Source organism: Schistocerca gregaria, chromosome 3 (assembly GCF_023897955.1).
Source record: "Schistocerca gregaria isolate iqSchGreg1 chromosome 3, iqSchGreg1.2, whole genome shotgun sequence".
Taxonomy (NCBI): Eukaryota; Metazoa; Arthropoda; class Insecta; order Orthoptera; family Acrididae; genus Schistocerca; species Schistocerca gregaria.
In genome coordinates this window covers 693,562,964-693,579,723 of record NC_064922.1, presented here as the reverse complement: position 1 = coordinate 693,579,723, position 16,760 = coordinate 693,562,964, and the positions used below count along the sequence as shown (strand labels likewise).

The 16,760-nt window shown below is 47.5% G+C and overlaps 1 protein-coding gene across 1 annotated transcript in view; it reads right to left on the bottom strand.

Annotated features, from left to right (window-relative positions):
* Positions 1 to 16,760, bottom strand: part of LOC126355093 (chymotrypsinogen 2-like) — a 417,116-nt gene that overhangs the window by 16,759 nt on the left and 383,597 nt on the right. The window contains exon 6 of the mRNA XM_050005289.1: positions 5,721 to 6,004. Within this exon, the coding sequence (XP_049861246.1) occupies positions 5,721 to 6,004 (284 nt within the window). The remainder of the gene's footprint in view (positions 1 to 5,720; positions 6,005 to 16,760) is intronic.

The following is a 16,760-nucleotide window of genomic DNA, read 5'->3' as shown; positions in this document are numbered from 1 at the left end:
CGCCTGAGATGCTTTATTTTGGTTGTTATGACGTTTTGTACATTTTCATTTGAACACTCCTTATACACACACCAAAAAACGTTTTCCATCATCCCGTTTCCCAGAACTCCTGAAGATAGACGTTGATTGTGGATATTGTATCACAGGCACAGTCCTTTTGACTGTTCAGAGATGTCACTAAACCCGCCCAGAGATGTAAACAACCATTCATGAGCAGCGCCTATTACACGGAGGGGGTTCGACAGCCGATCAGTTCCAGTCATTCCACCAGGAAGTATGTACAAGGCTTGTGCTGTCTTTAGTTCAACCATGCCTAGACGGTCAATACTGCGGTTACATCGCGTCCGCATTGTTACTTTGTGCCAGGAAGGGCTCTCAACAATGGAAGTGTCCAGTTGTCTCGGAGTGAACCAAGGCGATGTTGTTTTGACATGGAGGAGGTACAGAGAGACAGGAACTGTCGATGATATGCCTTTCTCAGGCCGTCCAAGGGCTACTACTGCGGTGGATGACCGCTACCTACGGATTGTGGCTCGGAGGAACCCTGACAGCAACGCCACTATGCTGAATAACGATTTTCGTGCAGCCACAGGACGTCGTGCTACGACTCAAAATGTGCACAATAGGTTGCATGATGCGGAACTTCACTCCCGACGACCATGGCGGGGTCTATCTTTGCAACCACGACGCCATGCAGCGCGGTACAGATGGGCCCAACAACGTGCCGAATGGACCGCTCAGCATTGGCATCACGTTCACTTCACCGATGAGTGTACCATATGCCTGCAACCACATAGGCACCACACTGGCGAGGCATTCGTCTTCATGGACAACAGTCCGTGCCACAATTTTGCACATCTTGTGAATGACTTCCTCCAGGATAATTATGTCGCTCGACTAGAGTGGCCAGCATGCTCTCCAGGCATGAACCCTATCGAACATGCTTGGGATGGATTGAAAAGGGCTGTTTATGGTCGAAGTGACCCATCAACCACTCTGAGGGATCTACGCCGAATCACCGTTTAGGAGTGGGACAGTCTGGACCAACAGTGCCTTGATTAACTTGTGGATAGTATGCCACGACGAATACAGGCATGAATCAATGCAAGAGGACGTGCTACTGGGTATTTAAGGTGCCGGTGTGTACAGCAGTCTGGACCACTACCTCAGAAGGTCTCGCTGTATGGTGGTACAACATGCAACGCGTGGTTTTCATGAGCAATAAAAAGGACGGAAGTGATATTTATATTGATCTTTATTCCAAATTTTCTATACAGCTTCCGGAACTCTCGGAACCGAGGTGATGCAAAACTTTTTTTCACGTGTGTATTATTCCATTGGCTACTCGAAACTGACGCATTGGTAGCGGTTTCAGTGAATGTTCGAGCTCGCATGCTTCACTGTAGTCTCAGTTCATACGTTTTATTAGTTTACCTAGTTATAGAAGCCACAGTGTTATTTTTTTTTAAGACTGGGAAAGTGCTTCGGCGTAAAGTCAGGCGCCGGCACGGCAGGCAGGAACGTTAGAGCAGATAGGGCTATGAGACGACGTCAGCCAATTGCACGTTGGCCGACCCCTCTCCAACGCGGGGGCAGCGCCCTCTACACGAAGAGGACATCAGCGCCGCGCTGCCTCGCCGCGGGGAGTTGAAAGACTCCTAGTTCTACAAATTCTACAGCAGCGGGTTCAAAAAAAAGCATCAAGGCTAATCATTTCGCTACTGCTATGTAGCATTTTCTTTATTGAAGAGATTTCTTATTTTATCTGTCGCCTTTGTTTGCGACACATCTGCATTTCACAGAGTTAAGTATTGTAATCATTTCATTTTGTAATAAACTTCATTAATCCTATCTGCTTGGATTGTTGTCTATCGGTACGAGAAAGCAAGTTTCCTAGGCACCCCATATTTGACGAGTAGGCAGGATACAACAAAAAGTGTGTGACACCAATAAAAATTGCAGTATATAATTTCGTTGAATAGATTCTTCTGACTGTTATTCATAATTTCTGAAATATCACAAATGGAAAATATGTCGACAGATATAAGATAATGTATGCTTGTACGTAGGGATCACTGATATTCATAACGTAAGAGTAATAAAGACCAAAGAACACTGATGGTGGTCTGTAAATAAAAGTAATATAAGGCGGGTGTAAAACTCCCATAACTGCTGTTTGCTTAAGATGGGAGAAACGAATAAAAGTTTACTGAGTTAAATTTTTGCCCTTAACCTTTAGTACGCTGCTGATAGGCAAAAGGCGGGAGCAGTACAACAGACGAGTTGGAGAAGTGAATACCTTAAGTAGGGAGCATAGCGCAGCAGTTTGGTGGGTCGCCAGGATAGTGGGCTGGACTTGTGGAACAGCCCGCTGCGTGTTTTGCCACGTGCTGCAACGGCTGTCAGCTCGCCATACCACTACCCTGTTTGGCGACGGGGGCTAAGCTACAGCCCCTATGGACCAGTGCACAAGACAGGGCTTGCTGAAACCTGCACCATACACTACTCTTTGATGTTCAGACCAACCCTCGGGTTGATGGCAGCTTTAGCTGCAGTGTGCACCATGTTACTTTTAATGATCTTGTGGGTTAATATCAGGTTAACTTTTTTGACTTCCCATTCGTCGAGATATGGAAATCACAGCTAACATTTCTGCATAATAGCCGTTCCGATTCACACATTTGTCCTAGCGTGATACCAACTTTGCATTATCCTAGTCATACTAGGCAGCCGCCCATGATTTCCGCCAATTCCCTATGCTGGCAGCAGCTCGTTCTCTGTGCCAAAATGCTGTCCTCACAGCCAGCGGTTTGTGTTTGTCAAGAGATGATAATCACAGGGAACCAAGTCCGGGCTGTATGGTGGGTGATCACACACACTGCTGGAGATTCTCTTTGCACCTTCAGTAGGGGGCTGAGAATTATCAAGAAGGAGGAAACGCATGTTAATTTATGTAAGCTGCTTGGACTCAAGAGAAACCCCTTAGCAAGAATCCACTTATGGTGGGAGACATTATTTTCCAGGCATCTGCAAGTGTTCGTTACGTGCTCAGAACTGAAAAGTGCGACGTGACGGCGTAGATGGACATACTAAGGACACTGCAAAATACTTCACTGGATTTTTACTGTGGTTTTAACTCCTCGACCGATCGGAGGATGAAACGAAAATGGCCCTCGTAAATCGTGGCTCAAAAGGTCTTTGCATCTTCTCTGACTCACTGATATTTCCTTTGAAACTGCTCGCCATTCGTCTGCGTTGCATCATCGTCCATAACGGCAGGCAACTCCAACATGTCGTAACCTAAAGCTGAGTATCTGTAGTGAAGTTTGCATGTTGAATAAAGTATGCGCACGCCATAGTTCGTAACTAATTTACGTTCTTTTGATAGACAAGTTGCATATCTGCAACGACATAAAAAAAGTAGCCGAAGATCAAAAAAGACAACGCGCATTTGGGACACCTAATAGAAAGTGTTTCCAGCAGATTTCCAGCCGTCATAAACACGAAAGATTGACACACAACCCACATAACCCCCCCCCCCCCCTCGAAGAAAACGGTTTATTGACATATAGTCAGCACGGAATCAGAAAATATCGTTCTTGTGAAACACAACTAGCTCTTTATACTCACGAAGTAATAAGTGCTATCGACGGGGGATGTCAAATTGATACCATATTTTTAGATTTCCAGAAGGCTTTCGACACCGTTCCTCACGAGCGTTTTCTAACCAAACTACGTGCCTACGGAGTATCGCCTCAGTTGTGCGACTGGATTCGTGATTTCCTGTCAGAAAGGTCACAGTTTGTAGTAATAGACGGAAAGTCATCGAGTGAAACAGAAGTAATATCTGGCGTTCCCCAGCGAGATGCTGTTGCTGTTGCTGATCTATATTAACGACATAGGAGGCAATCTGAGTAGCCGTCTCAGACTGTTTGCAGATGATGCTCTCATTTACTGTCTTGTAAAGTCATCAGATGATCAAAACGACTTGCAAAATGATTTAGATAATATATCTGTATGGTGCGAAAAGTGGCAATTGACCCTGAATAAAGAAAAGTGCGAAGTTATTGATATGAGTATTAAAAGAAATCAGCTAAATTTCGATTACGCGGTAAGTCACACAAATGTTAGGTCTGTGAAATCAACTAAATAGTTAGGGATTACAATGACAAATAACCTAATTTGGAACGATCACATAGATAACATTGTGGGTAGAGCATACCAAAGACTGCGATTCATTGGCAGAACACCTAGAAGGTGCGACAGGTCTACCAAAGAGAGTGCTTACACTAGGCTTGTCCGCCCTATTCTGGAGTATTGCTGAGCGCTGTGGGATCTGCACCAGGTGGGACTGACGGATGACATCGAAAAAGTACAAAGAAGGGCGGCTCGTTTCGTATTATCGCGAAATAGGGGGGATAGTGTCACAGACATGATACGTGAATTGGAGTGGCAATTATTAAAACAAAGGCGTTTTTCGTTGCGACGGGATCTTCTCATGAAATTTCAATCACCAGTTTTCTCCTCCGATTGCGAAAACATTCTGTTGGCACCCACCAACATAGGGAGAAATGATCATCACGATAAAATAAGAGAAATCAGGGCTCGCACGGACAAATTTAAGTGCTCCTTTTTTCCGCCTGCCATTCGAGAGTGGAACGCTAGAGAGACAGCATGAAGGTAGTTCATTGAGCCCTCTGCCAGGCACTTTATTGTGAATAGCAGACTAATTACGTAGATGTAGATGTAGGTGTAGATGTTAGGTGACAAAGGATTTCACCCCACTCATCTCTCATCATACAACAAAAAAGAGGCACTACACTATACATACATCCATTACCGTAATCCACATTCAACTGGCAGACTGGAGACATGCTTCTCAAAGACCGTGGGAGAAGTGACCAATGTGAAAAAAGTGGTTTTCTTGTTAGGTATTTGTGATTATGCCACCGGGACTCCCAGGCAACAGCACCAAAGAGCTCTTTATTTAACTGAAACCAGGTCTCTTATCTAATAATGTCATAAATTAATTCTTACAACTGAATACATTCTTTCTCTTTTACATTTCACTTTGGTATGTTACAAGACATACTTTCCGTTTCAGCTAAACTGTGACACTACAGCCACACTTTTCAACCAGAACATTATGACTAACCGACTTACTATGGATATAAATCCGCCCAGGCGATAGCTCCGTCACCTGGTGAGGTGGTGATTGCTAGCTAGACACATGCGCGGTGCAGGAAGTATCAGTGAGCGTGCGTTGAATGGACAAGGCGCGCGGTCTACATGAGTTTAACCGAGGGCAGACTGTGATGGCCCGGAGGTTTGGTACGATCATTTCCTAAACTGCACGACTTTTTCGGTTTCAAGGAGTGCTGTGGTGAGTGTCAACACAGACCCACAGACGTCGTGGATTTGGGCGGCCATCTCTCATTAGTTGTCGGACGTCGTAGGGTGAACAGACTGGTAAAACAGCACACGCGGCGCACTGTGGCGTAACTAACATCAGAATTGAAGGGTGAGCAGAGTAAAAGTGAGTCTGAACACAGTGTACCAACACTCTTAAGGATGGGTTTCCGCAGCCGACGACCCAAGAATGTGCCAGTGCGTTTAGCAGTAACGATTATTCCCTGTAGCCTCTGGTTGTGAGTACGTGAGGGCCCCGTCATTCGTGGCCGCCAGTGAGGCGCGCACGAGAACCAGTGAGCAGTGCTTACCCTCGGTGCGGCGGCCCCAGCCGGTGATGACGCAGGCGGCGCCGGGCGGCGGGTGGGCGGCGCGCAGGCGCGGCACGCACACGACGTCGATGTGCGGGCGGCGGCGGGCGGGCGCGCGCAGCCGCAGCAGCGCGATGTCGTGCGCCAGGCTGCGGTTGTCGAAGCCCGGGTACAGCGCCGCGCCCGCCACCTCGTGCTCCTCGTGGCGCAGCGGCTCGCCGCCGTCCGTCACGTCGAACTCCCCGAGGCGCACCTTCAGCCGCGACACGGCTCCGCGCTGCACGCTGCGGCCGCAACACACACCGCATTGTTCTGAGATTCAGCCAATGTTACACGATTGTAATACATCGGTATAGACAGCAGCTTGGGGTTGATTTTAATGTTCGCATCGGAACTAAAAGCTTACGCCAGCGTCATCTGTAAGTTATCTATTCACGTGATGGCCGATAATGGTGCACGTATCTCTCTCGTTCGCTCATTCATTGCCCAGTGCGCGTCGAGTGGAAATAGCGATGCCACAGCAACACCGTTTCAACAGGTACAATTCAGTCACATGATGATGATGCGGGGCACTCAACTGCGCGGTTATCAACGCCCGTACAAATTCCCAACCTTTACTCAGCCAAATCTCGCCACTTTCATGAATAATGATGGAATGATGAGAACAACACAAACACCCTGTCATCTCGAGGCAAGTGAAAATGCCTGCCCCCGCCGGAAATCGAACCCGGGAACGCGACCGCGACCGCGAGACCACGAGCTGCGGACAATTTAGTTGCAGCTGTGTACAGAGTACAGCACTTCACTGTACCTTCAGAGCAGGGAGCATGCACATCTCGTACTGTTTCCCTCTAAGGTCACCTGATCTCCTCTAAGGTCACCGAATTTCATGTGGAGGATTGTGAAAGATGTGCACCTTCCCCCCTCCCCCCTTTCCAACAACTTTGGCTGAACTGGAATGCTGCTGCAACAGCTATGGATGCAATAACTCGACTTTGGCAGGACTGGAATCCTGCAGCAACAGTTATGGATGCAAAACTCCAGTTAAGCTAGCAAAAGTATCAACCTACTTCGTCCCAAACCTAATTGTAGAAAGTACACCAAAGTTACATACACCTGATGGTTTTGACTGAAGTGCACGTATTCACAGAAGCAATTGTCATATGGCAGTGCAACTTTGTAGATTTTCTAATGCACTAATGCAGACCTGATTTATGCTGGAAAAAAATTACTTCCAGTTTCGGCCACCAGGTGCAATACGGCGCTGTGAATGCAAGAAAGTCGTATAGGAAAGTTCCCACATGTAATGGATTAGGAAAGGGTGTAGAGACAAAAGACCAAACAAGTGAGGAAACCATAACGATGATATTAATTGCCGCTTATACAGTTTGTTCAATATGAGCACTGGAAACGTCGATGAGATGCCTTACAGCGCTAGTTACACTTGGTGGCCAAAATTGGAACTAATTATGTCTCAACGTGAATCGGTTCCACATTAATGCATCTAAATATATACCAGGTTTCGCTCCCATGCAATAATAATGGCAGTCAACGCAGGACCTCTATGGGTAGTTCAACTTTAATTATTACCACCTAGTACATGCACTTAAAAGATACGTCTTTGCAAAAGTGGATGACTGTTAAAAACTTGTTTCTTACGAGTAAGTTAAGAGTTTCCCAACTTCCCATGTTCAACATACAGTCTTGTGAAACGGGACAACATTTTTTCTTTGATATTGATGTGCACGTAAGGAGGCAGATCTTGTATTGTTGTTGTGGGCTTCCGTCCAAAGACTGGTTTCATACTACTCTATCTTCAGAAAGCCTCTTCATGTCCGAGTAACTACTGCAGCGTCCATCACTCTGAATTTGCCTATTATATTCGTCTCTTGGTCTCCTTCTACCATTTTACTACCGTCCGCGCTTCCCCCCAATACTGAATTTTTGATCCCTTGATTCCTCAGATCGTGCCCTACCAATTGATGCCTTCTTCTAGTCAAGTTGTGCCACAAATTCCACTTCTCCCCAATTCTATAAATACCTCCTCATTAGTTACGTGATCTTACCATCCAATTTTCAGCATTCTTCTGTAGCAGCACGTTTCAAAAGCTTCCATTCTCTCCTTGTTTACACTGATTTTCGTCCATGTTGCACTTCCATGCAATGCTACACATCATACAAATACTTTCATCAATGACTTCATGAGACTTAAATCTATTGTATTGTATGGAACTGGGGACCAAGAAAAGACGGAGAGGCTTCGTCCCCGCCGTAGCCAGCAGTGGTACACAACCCCACATTAAGAGACAGCAGTCCACTCACCCCACCGCCGCCCCACACCCAATCTAGGGTTATTGTGTGGATCGGTCCCCTGTGGACGCCCCCGGGAACGTCTCACACCAGACGAGTGTAGCCCTAATGTTTGTGTGGTAGAGTAATTATGGTGTAAACGTATGTGGAGAAAGTGAACAACAATCGCTGACATTGTGTAACTGAGGCGGAATAAGGGGAACCAGCCTGCATTCGTCGAGGCAGATGGAAAACCGCCTTAAAAACCATCCACAGACTGGTCGGCATACCGTACCTCGACACTATTCCTACGGGCGGATTCGTGCCGGGGACTAGCACACCTTCCCACCCGAAAAGCAGTTCGTTAGACCGCACGGCTAGGCGGGCGGGCCACTTAAATCTACACTCGATGTTAACAAATTTCTTTTCTTCAGAAACGCTTTCCTTGCCATAGCCAGTCTGCATTTCATATCATCTCTACTTAGACCATCATCAGTCATTTTGCTGACCAAATAAGAAAACTCATCCACTACTTTAACTGTCTCATTTCATAATCTCATTCCCTCAACATCACCTTTATCCTCGTTTCAAGACACTGTCCATTTCGCTCAACTGTTCTTTGAAGTACCTTGCTGTCTCTGACAGAATTACAACGTTTTCGGCAAACCTCAAGGTTTTTATTTCTTCTCTCTGGATTTTCATTCCTACTCCAAATTTTTCCTTTGTTTCCTTTACTGCTTGCTCAACATACAGGGTGTTTCAAAAATGACCGGTATATTTGAAACGGCAATAAAAACTAAACGAGCAGTGATAATAATACACCGTTTGTTGCAATATGTTTGGGACAACAGTACATTTTCAAGCGGACAAACTTTCGAAATTACAGTAGTTACAATTTTCAACAACAGATGGCGCTGCAAGTGATGTGAAAGATATAGAAGACAACGCAGTCTGTGGGTGCGCCATTCTGTACGTCGTCTTTCTGCTGTAAGCGTGTGCTGTTCACAACGTGCAAGTGTGCTGTGGACAACATGGTTTATTCCTTAGAACAGAGGATTTTTCTAGTGTTGGAATTCCACCGCCTAGAACACAGTGTTGTTGCAACAAGACGAAGTTTTCAACGGAGGTTTAATGTAACCAAAGGACCGAAAAGCGATACAATAAAGGATCTGTTTGAAAAATTTCAACGGACTGGGAACTTGACGGATGAATGTGCTGGAAAGGTAGGGCGACCGCGTACGTCAACCACAGAGGGCAACGCGCAGCTAGTGCAGCAGGTGATCCAACAGCGGCCTCGGGTTTCCGTTCGCCGTGTTGCAGCTGCGGTCCAAATGACGCCAACGTCCACGTATCGTCTCATGCGCTAGAGTTTACACCTCTATCCATACAAAATTCAAACGCGGCAACCCCTCAGCGCCGCTACCATTGCTGCACGAGAGACATTCGCAAACGATATAGTGCACAGGATTAATGACGGCGATATGCATGTGGGCAGCATTTGGTTTACTGACGAAGCTTATTTTTACCTGGACGGCTTCGTCAATAAACAGAACTGGCGCATATGGGGAACCGAAAAGCCCCGTGTTGCAGTCCCATCGTCCCTGCATTTTCACAAAGTACTGGTCTGGGCCGCCATTTCTTCCAAAGGAATCATTGGCCCATTTTTCAGATCCGAAACGATTACTGCATCACGCTATCTGGACATTCTTCGTGAATTTGTGGCAGTACAAATTGCCTAAGACGACACTGCGAACACCCCGTGGTTTATGCAAGATGGTGCCCGGCCACATCGTACGGCCGACGTCTTTAATTTCCTGAATGAATATTTCGATGATCGTGTGATTGCTTTGGGCTATCCGAAACATGCAGGATGTGGCGTGGATTGGCCTCCCTATTCGCCAGACATGAACCCCTGTGACTTCTTTCTGTGGGGACACTTGAAAGACCAGGTGTACCGCCAGAATCTAGAAACAATTGAACAGCTGAAGCAGTACATCTCATCTGCATGTGAAGCCATTCCGCCAGACACGTTGTCAAAGGTTTCGGGTAATTTCATTCAGAGACTACGCCATATTATTGCTACGCATGGTGGATATGTGGAAAATATCGTACTATAGAGTTTCCCAGACCGCAGCGCCATCTGTTGTTGACAATTGTAACTACTGTAATTTCGAAAGTTTGTCTGCCTGAAAATGTACTGTTGTCCCAAGCATATTGCAACAAACGGTGTATTTCTATCGCTGCTCGTTTAGTTTGTATTGCCGTTTCAAATATACCGGTCATTTTTGAAACACCCTTTACAAACTGAATAACAACGGGGATAGGTTACAATCCTGCCCAACTCCTTTCTCAATCACTGCTCCCCTCAAACATCCATCTGGTTTGTGTACAAATTGTAAATAGCCTTACTCTCCCTGTGTTTCCGCCTGCTACCTTAAGAATATAAAAGAGTATTCCAGTCAACATTGTCAAAAACTCTCTCTAAGTCTATTTAAACGTAGATTTGTTTTTCCTTAACCCACCTTCTACTAAGGGAAACTCCCCATCGGAAACCTATCCGATTTAGTGGTAAGACGGTCCAGTGGACAACGTGTCAAAAACTGAACACAGATCAAGCATGAAACCAGGAAGAAATGCACTGAACTGCGGAAAAAAAAACAGTCCAAGCTTAACAAGTGCAACAATGAGCGAAGAAGAGGAGCGGTTGGTTAAGTGGTCGGCCTTCGGCTGTGGTGAGGCGCACACGCATTATTTGCGTCTCGCCTGTTGTGCTGCTTGCGAGCGAGCGCGCGTTTGTTTACTTCTGTGTTGTAGCTTTTTTCAGAGTCCGGCTGCATTGATCATCATGGGATTTTCTTACCGCCACGCTACAATTAAATTAACTTTAGCATTAGATCACGAACGACCGAAGGCGTATGAATTTGAACGTTTTATACGGTATGAAATGTGTCTCCAGCCACAAGACGTTCACGGGATACATTTTTCAGTCCGACAAGACGTTCACGGGATACATTTTTCAGTCCTTAGTACTACTGCGTTAGTAATGTTTGCGAACGACGAGCTGTGTGCCGACGTTGTGCCGCGCCACGCTGACGATCTCAAGTTTTGATACTCTCACGGACATATAGGGAATGTGGTGGCCGCTTTTAAACCTTGCGGCGACGTCGTCAGTCACGTGGCTGAATCGTAGAAGATATTCGAGACCTACCGTGTCCTCAATGGTGTTCGTCAGATAAAAATTGAGCTATGGAAATACGTGCCTTCCAACTTGGCTATTGCCGGCTGCAGGGCTGTTGTTGTGTACGATGGCCAGACGTGCACTTGTTGAGTTTTTCGCCGGGAGGGCCATGTCCGTTCTGAATGCCTCCGCCGGTCGGAGACGTCACACCTCCTGCGGCGCCCACTGTGTTACCTCTGTCTTACGCCTCTGCGGAGGTGCTGCCTGCTATGCCCCTCTGAATCAGTCGGTACCCGTGTCGGCTCCTCTCGACGACGCGATGGACGTTTCGTCTGTCTCTCCTACACCCCCACCGGTGGCAATGCAAATGAACGACGATCGTCAGCAGGCACAATCTGTCTGCTCCGACGCCATGGTTGTTGGCAATGAAGCTCTACCTTCCTCTGCTTTTCTGCCATCTGGTCACATGCCGCACGGTAGCCGCCCGCCATCCGACGCGAAACAGCGTGTTAGGAAGCAACGGTCGCCGAGAAAAAGGAAGAGACAACGCCGTACCCCTTTGATGACTGCGTCCATCGGATGTCTGCACAGGCTAACGACCCTGAAACTAATAGTGTGCTGTCCTCTGAAGCCCTGACACCTGACGACGACTCCATCTCAAGTCAGCGTCTACCTCCGGACACCGACCTTCCCCCGCCTGCGTCTGATGCGGTTGCCTCTCTTTCTGTGTCTGCAGCTGCCTGTGGGCGCACCTCTGATAATGTTCCACTGAACCAGCCCCGCGACACGTCTATCTCCTAGGCGGACGACGTCGATACTAAGGATGGACATAACAATGGACCCCCCCTCCTCAGTGGTGTCGGCTCCCTCCCCGTCTCAGTGACAGGCCCTTCCGTGGGGTCCTGACAAGGAGTGCCCTGTGCTTCCCCCGTGTTTGAATCGCCTGTCCTCCTGGCGATGGCAGCATTCCAGACTTATCGCATAGACATGGTCAATGTCAACACTATTCGCGTACGCCACAACTAGCTTTACTCCATGACACGCTGTATGCCTCGGACGTTGACGTCGCTCTTCTTCAGGAGGTGCGTGTTGCAACTTTCTGTGCTCCCCATGGTTTTACAGCTCATGTATCTCATGCTTCCCCTAATGGTGGTGGGGGGGGGGGGGGCAATCCTCTTACGTGACGGTATCCTCGCTGATTCAGTAGTCTATTTCCCTGATGCCAGAGGCATAGCTCTCACATTTAGTGGTGTCAGGATCGTCAATGTCTATGCACTGTCTGATTAGTCTCAGAGAGAGAGTCACGCCTCTCTTCTTGGATCGGCAGGATGCATTGATCATGGGAGGCGATTTCAACTTCACTCAAGCACCCAAAGACCAGTTACCACGTCAGTCTCCGTGCGCTGTGCTAGCGACAATTCTCCAGCACCTCAGCCTAGTGGATTCTTGGAAGTATGATCAAGGCGATTGCTCGGGGTCTATACAGTTCATTAGCCATTCTTCCAGCCAACTCGATCGTGTACATCTCCCTTGATACTGTCAGTGGGGTGCAGGTCGATGAATTCTGGCTCCTGCGTTCTCTGGCCATGACGCATATATCTACGCCATCAATCTCTGCCGTAAAAGGGCGTGGCGCGGTCGTGGATCATGGAAAGTGAACACGATCCACCTTACTTCATCCCACTGCCTGCAGCTCATCGAGACCACGTGGGCAACTTGTCGTCGACGCAGTGACGCCTATCAATCACCCTGTCATTGCGGGTGCTCTGTGCAAAGCCTGCTCTCCTCAACACCTTGATTGGTTACGGAAGGGAGGTTGCGGCGTGGCGGCGATGGACTCAGGAATTCTATTTCACCATTCTCCGGGACTGTAATATGATGCCGTATTCGCCAGACCGCCACCTTGAAGGAGCTGTGGTCAGGGAGCGCCCACACAATGGGTTAGAGCAAGAGCGTTCATCTATGTATCATGTTATAGCGGAAAGACACCACCGTCGGATGAATTTGATTAATGGTCTTTCGACTGATGATGGGCAGCGTTTTGAGACCGAACAGAATATCGGGTCTGCCAGTGTGGACGGTAATTTGTCAGGACCTTATGCCACCTTTCGTGCCGATTCCAGACGGTTTCTTCGAAGATTTCTTCATTCCTATCCACAGGCCTCGGGGTACTTCACGGATATGCGATTACCGCCCCTCGACGTTACTCAACAGCGATACAAAGATCTTTATCTTGCTGTTGGCTGCGCGGCTTAAAAGGACAGCTCGGGACGTGATTTTCTCCGATCAGACTTCTTAAAGGACGCGCCAATAACATTCGTTCTGTCATCTCCCACTACTGGGACATAATTGTATGCCTTAACTTTTGGCAGCTCTTGACTTCAGCCAGGCATTCTATCGAGTCGCCTTCCTGGGACGGGTGCTCCGCGGTATGCGCTGTTCTGATACTACCGTCGACTCGTAATGCATCTCGTTCATGGAGCCACGTCTCGTGTGCTCTACAATACCCGTCTTACTCCTCTCTTCTCGATCCTTGGTTCAGTAATTCAAGGTTGCCCGCTCTCTGCACTGTTGTATGCGTTCGCCATGGAACCGTTGCTATGCGGTTTCCTCCAACGCCTCTCTGGGATGTCTCTCGGTGACCATATTTTCAGCAGCACTGCTTATGCGGACGATCTTGTCATCGTTCTTCGTAGCGGTGCTGAGGTCAGGGAGTCACTGGCATGGGTTATCACCTAGGGCGAAGCTTCTGATAGCTGCCTTAACGTCGCAAATTGATCGCCTTGGCTATAGGTGCGTGACTTCCTGCGACAGTGCTGCTCCTTTGCGTGAAGCTGAAACTCTCCGATGCTTAGGACTCGATTTCGCAAGTGATCTGTGGCGGACAATTGCACTCAATTGCAGACGTCTACTTTCCCAACTACGAGATGGGCTCTTACATCACCGTTTACGAGCATTCGATCTTCTGCATCGCACAATACGTAAATGTATATTTAGCGTCACGTATTCCTCACGTGGCACAGAGACTTTCTATTCCGCCATCCATGGCCCGCCGCAGCTAGCGGCACTGAGTTCGTCTGCTTTGCCACGGCTTGCTATTCGAGATAAAGTACGAAACCCTCATCCTCCCGCAGTGCAGTGGCGGTTTAAGTCTGGGCCTGACAGAGTGGTAGCCCTTTTCATTGGCTCTCACAAGACGACGTAGCGCCGTAGTACTGCGTGCCTTACTAACCGATTGATGGTGGCCCTTGCACCACCGTCTCCCGCAGTACTTATCCAACATTCACAATCCCGCCGCCCTTTCTTTTACTTCCACCATTTTTTCTTTGAACTGAGATACGTCCGTACTGTGATATTGTAGCGCAATTGACATCCACTATGGTGATCTGTGGTTTCCTTCAGCGGCACGAGTCACCGAATGTGGCTAAGGGGAAGCTTTCCCGAGTCGACTGGCGTGCCGTTTGGCTATCGGTGTGCCTTATTTATCTCGACACTGACATTCAGTCTGCATGGTACCTTATTGTCAATAGGAAGCAAGTATGCCGGTCACGCTTTCACAGGATTCACCTCCCAGACCCTCCGTTTTGTGTCGACTGTGATGTTAAGGACACAGACGAGCACCGCCCGGAGTGCAGATCGGCGAGAGGTGTCTGGTTCTTGGTGCGACAGATGTAGTCCCTAATTACCCGTACGACTCCTTATCAGATACCTACTTAACTACTTCTCTTTCCGGACGCGGGATACTTCCCGCTAGCGAAGACAACTCTGTGAGGTGGATTTGTGGAACGGAGCACACTGCTTGTTTGGTGACGGGAAGAAAAGTGTTCTTGACTTTTGGCAGTTTCTTAATGAACGCCATTGTGCAATTGTCCGCAATTCAAAGTAGAAAGAACTTTTCACCAATTTCCTCTGCAGTGTCTTCCTTCACCCACCCCTGAGTCAGGGTTTTCGTGTCATGAAGAGCTGTTCCCTGCTCTTCCACACCTGGAACCGATACATTCGCTAGTAATCGGAATGTTCTTCTCGGAAAACCTTTACATTGATGTACTCAATTAGTCTGACGTCTTGCTGCGTCCTCCTTCTCACATGATGCCGGTTCCTGATATTCTCGGCGGTATTAATGACAAAAAATTAACAGTAAAACAAAAGAACGAAAAGAAAAATAAATAAATAAACGATGTTCATTGTACCTGTACTCCATATTCCCTAAGCTCTTCTTGGTTTCTGGAGGGCGGGAACGGGACATCGTGGCCAGGCCTCGGTTTGCGAGCCGTGCCCACTTCGCCCCTTTGGGCGGTCACAGAAATGGACAGCAAAGCGATCTAGCCGTGTTCATAACTCCATTGTGCTCTTTTTTTCACTGTTCGCTTTATTCAAATTTGTGTCTATGTCGTGGTGTAACGTCCGTTTGCAACAGTGGGGTGTTAGGAAGAGACCTATAAGGAAAGTTGATTCTGTACAATTACTCTATTGTTGTTGTTGTCTTCAGTCCTGAGAGTGGTTTGATGCAGCTATCCATGCTACTCTATCCTGTACAAGCGCCGGCCGTGGTGGTCTCGCGGTTCTAGGCGTGCAGTCCGGAACCGTGCGACTGCTACGGTCGCAGGATCGAATCCTGCCTCGGGCATGGATGTGTGTGATGTCCTTAGGTTAGTTAGATTTAAGTAGTTCTAAGTTCTAGGGGACTGATGACCACAGCTGTTAAGTCCCATAGTGCTCAGAGCCATTTGAACCATTTGAACCTGTGCAAGCTTCTTCATCTCCCAGTACCTACTGCAACCTACAGCCTTCTGAATCTGCTTAGTGTATTCATCTCTTGGTCTCGCTCTACGATTTTTACCCTCCACGCTGCCCTCCAATGCTAAATTTGTGATCCCTTGATGCCTCAAAACATGTCCTACCAACCGATCCCTTCTTCTAGTCAAGTTGTGCCACAAACTTCTCTTCTTCCCAATCCTATTCAATACTCTATTAGAAGCCGAAAAGAAGTGGCTTTAGAATAGAAACGGCAAACATTTGATGGCAAGGTGACAAGTCCACCGAATCCTTCACCGGAAAACACGTCTGGTGTGTCAAACACGGCATTACTGACGGTACGTGTGTCATCTGATAGGAATCTCTTATCAACGCACCTAACTTGAACGCCTAGTGAGTGAGTGAGTGAGTGGAAATCTGCCTCCTTGCCCGATTTAGGTGTTCGTATGAAGGTGAATGTGATCAATCCCAAGGAAATGATGAAAACATAATAGTTTGTCACATAAGCTACAACAAATGAACGCAACAGTTTCACAATCACACAGTTTCTCTGTGCTCAGTCAAAAGACGTGTTTCCGTGGTTCAGAGCTTGAGTTCCGTTTTGAAGTTTTGACTCTTGAATTCCTTTGCTGTAATATAGTTCACACCCGTTTATTTGTTGTTTTAATTTTTGTGAGACGTCTATGTAGTATCTCACCTGCTCTCACTATTCATCACATTTAGTTGGGACAGTAATGCATTCTTACCACATGACTTATACGTATTCTATAACCAGTGTATAGTATGACAACTGCGAAGACTACAGAAAGAGAACAAAT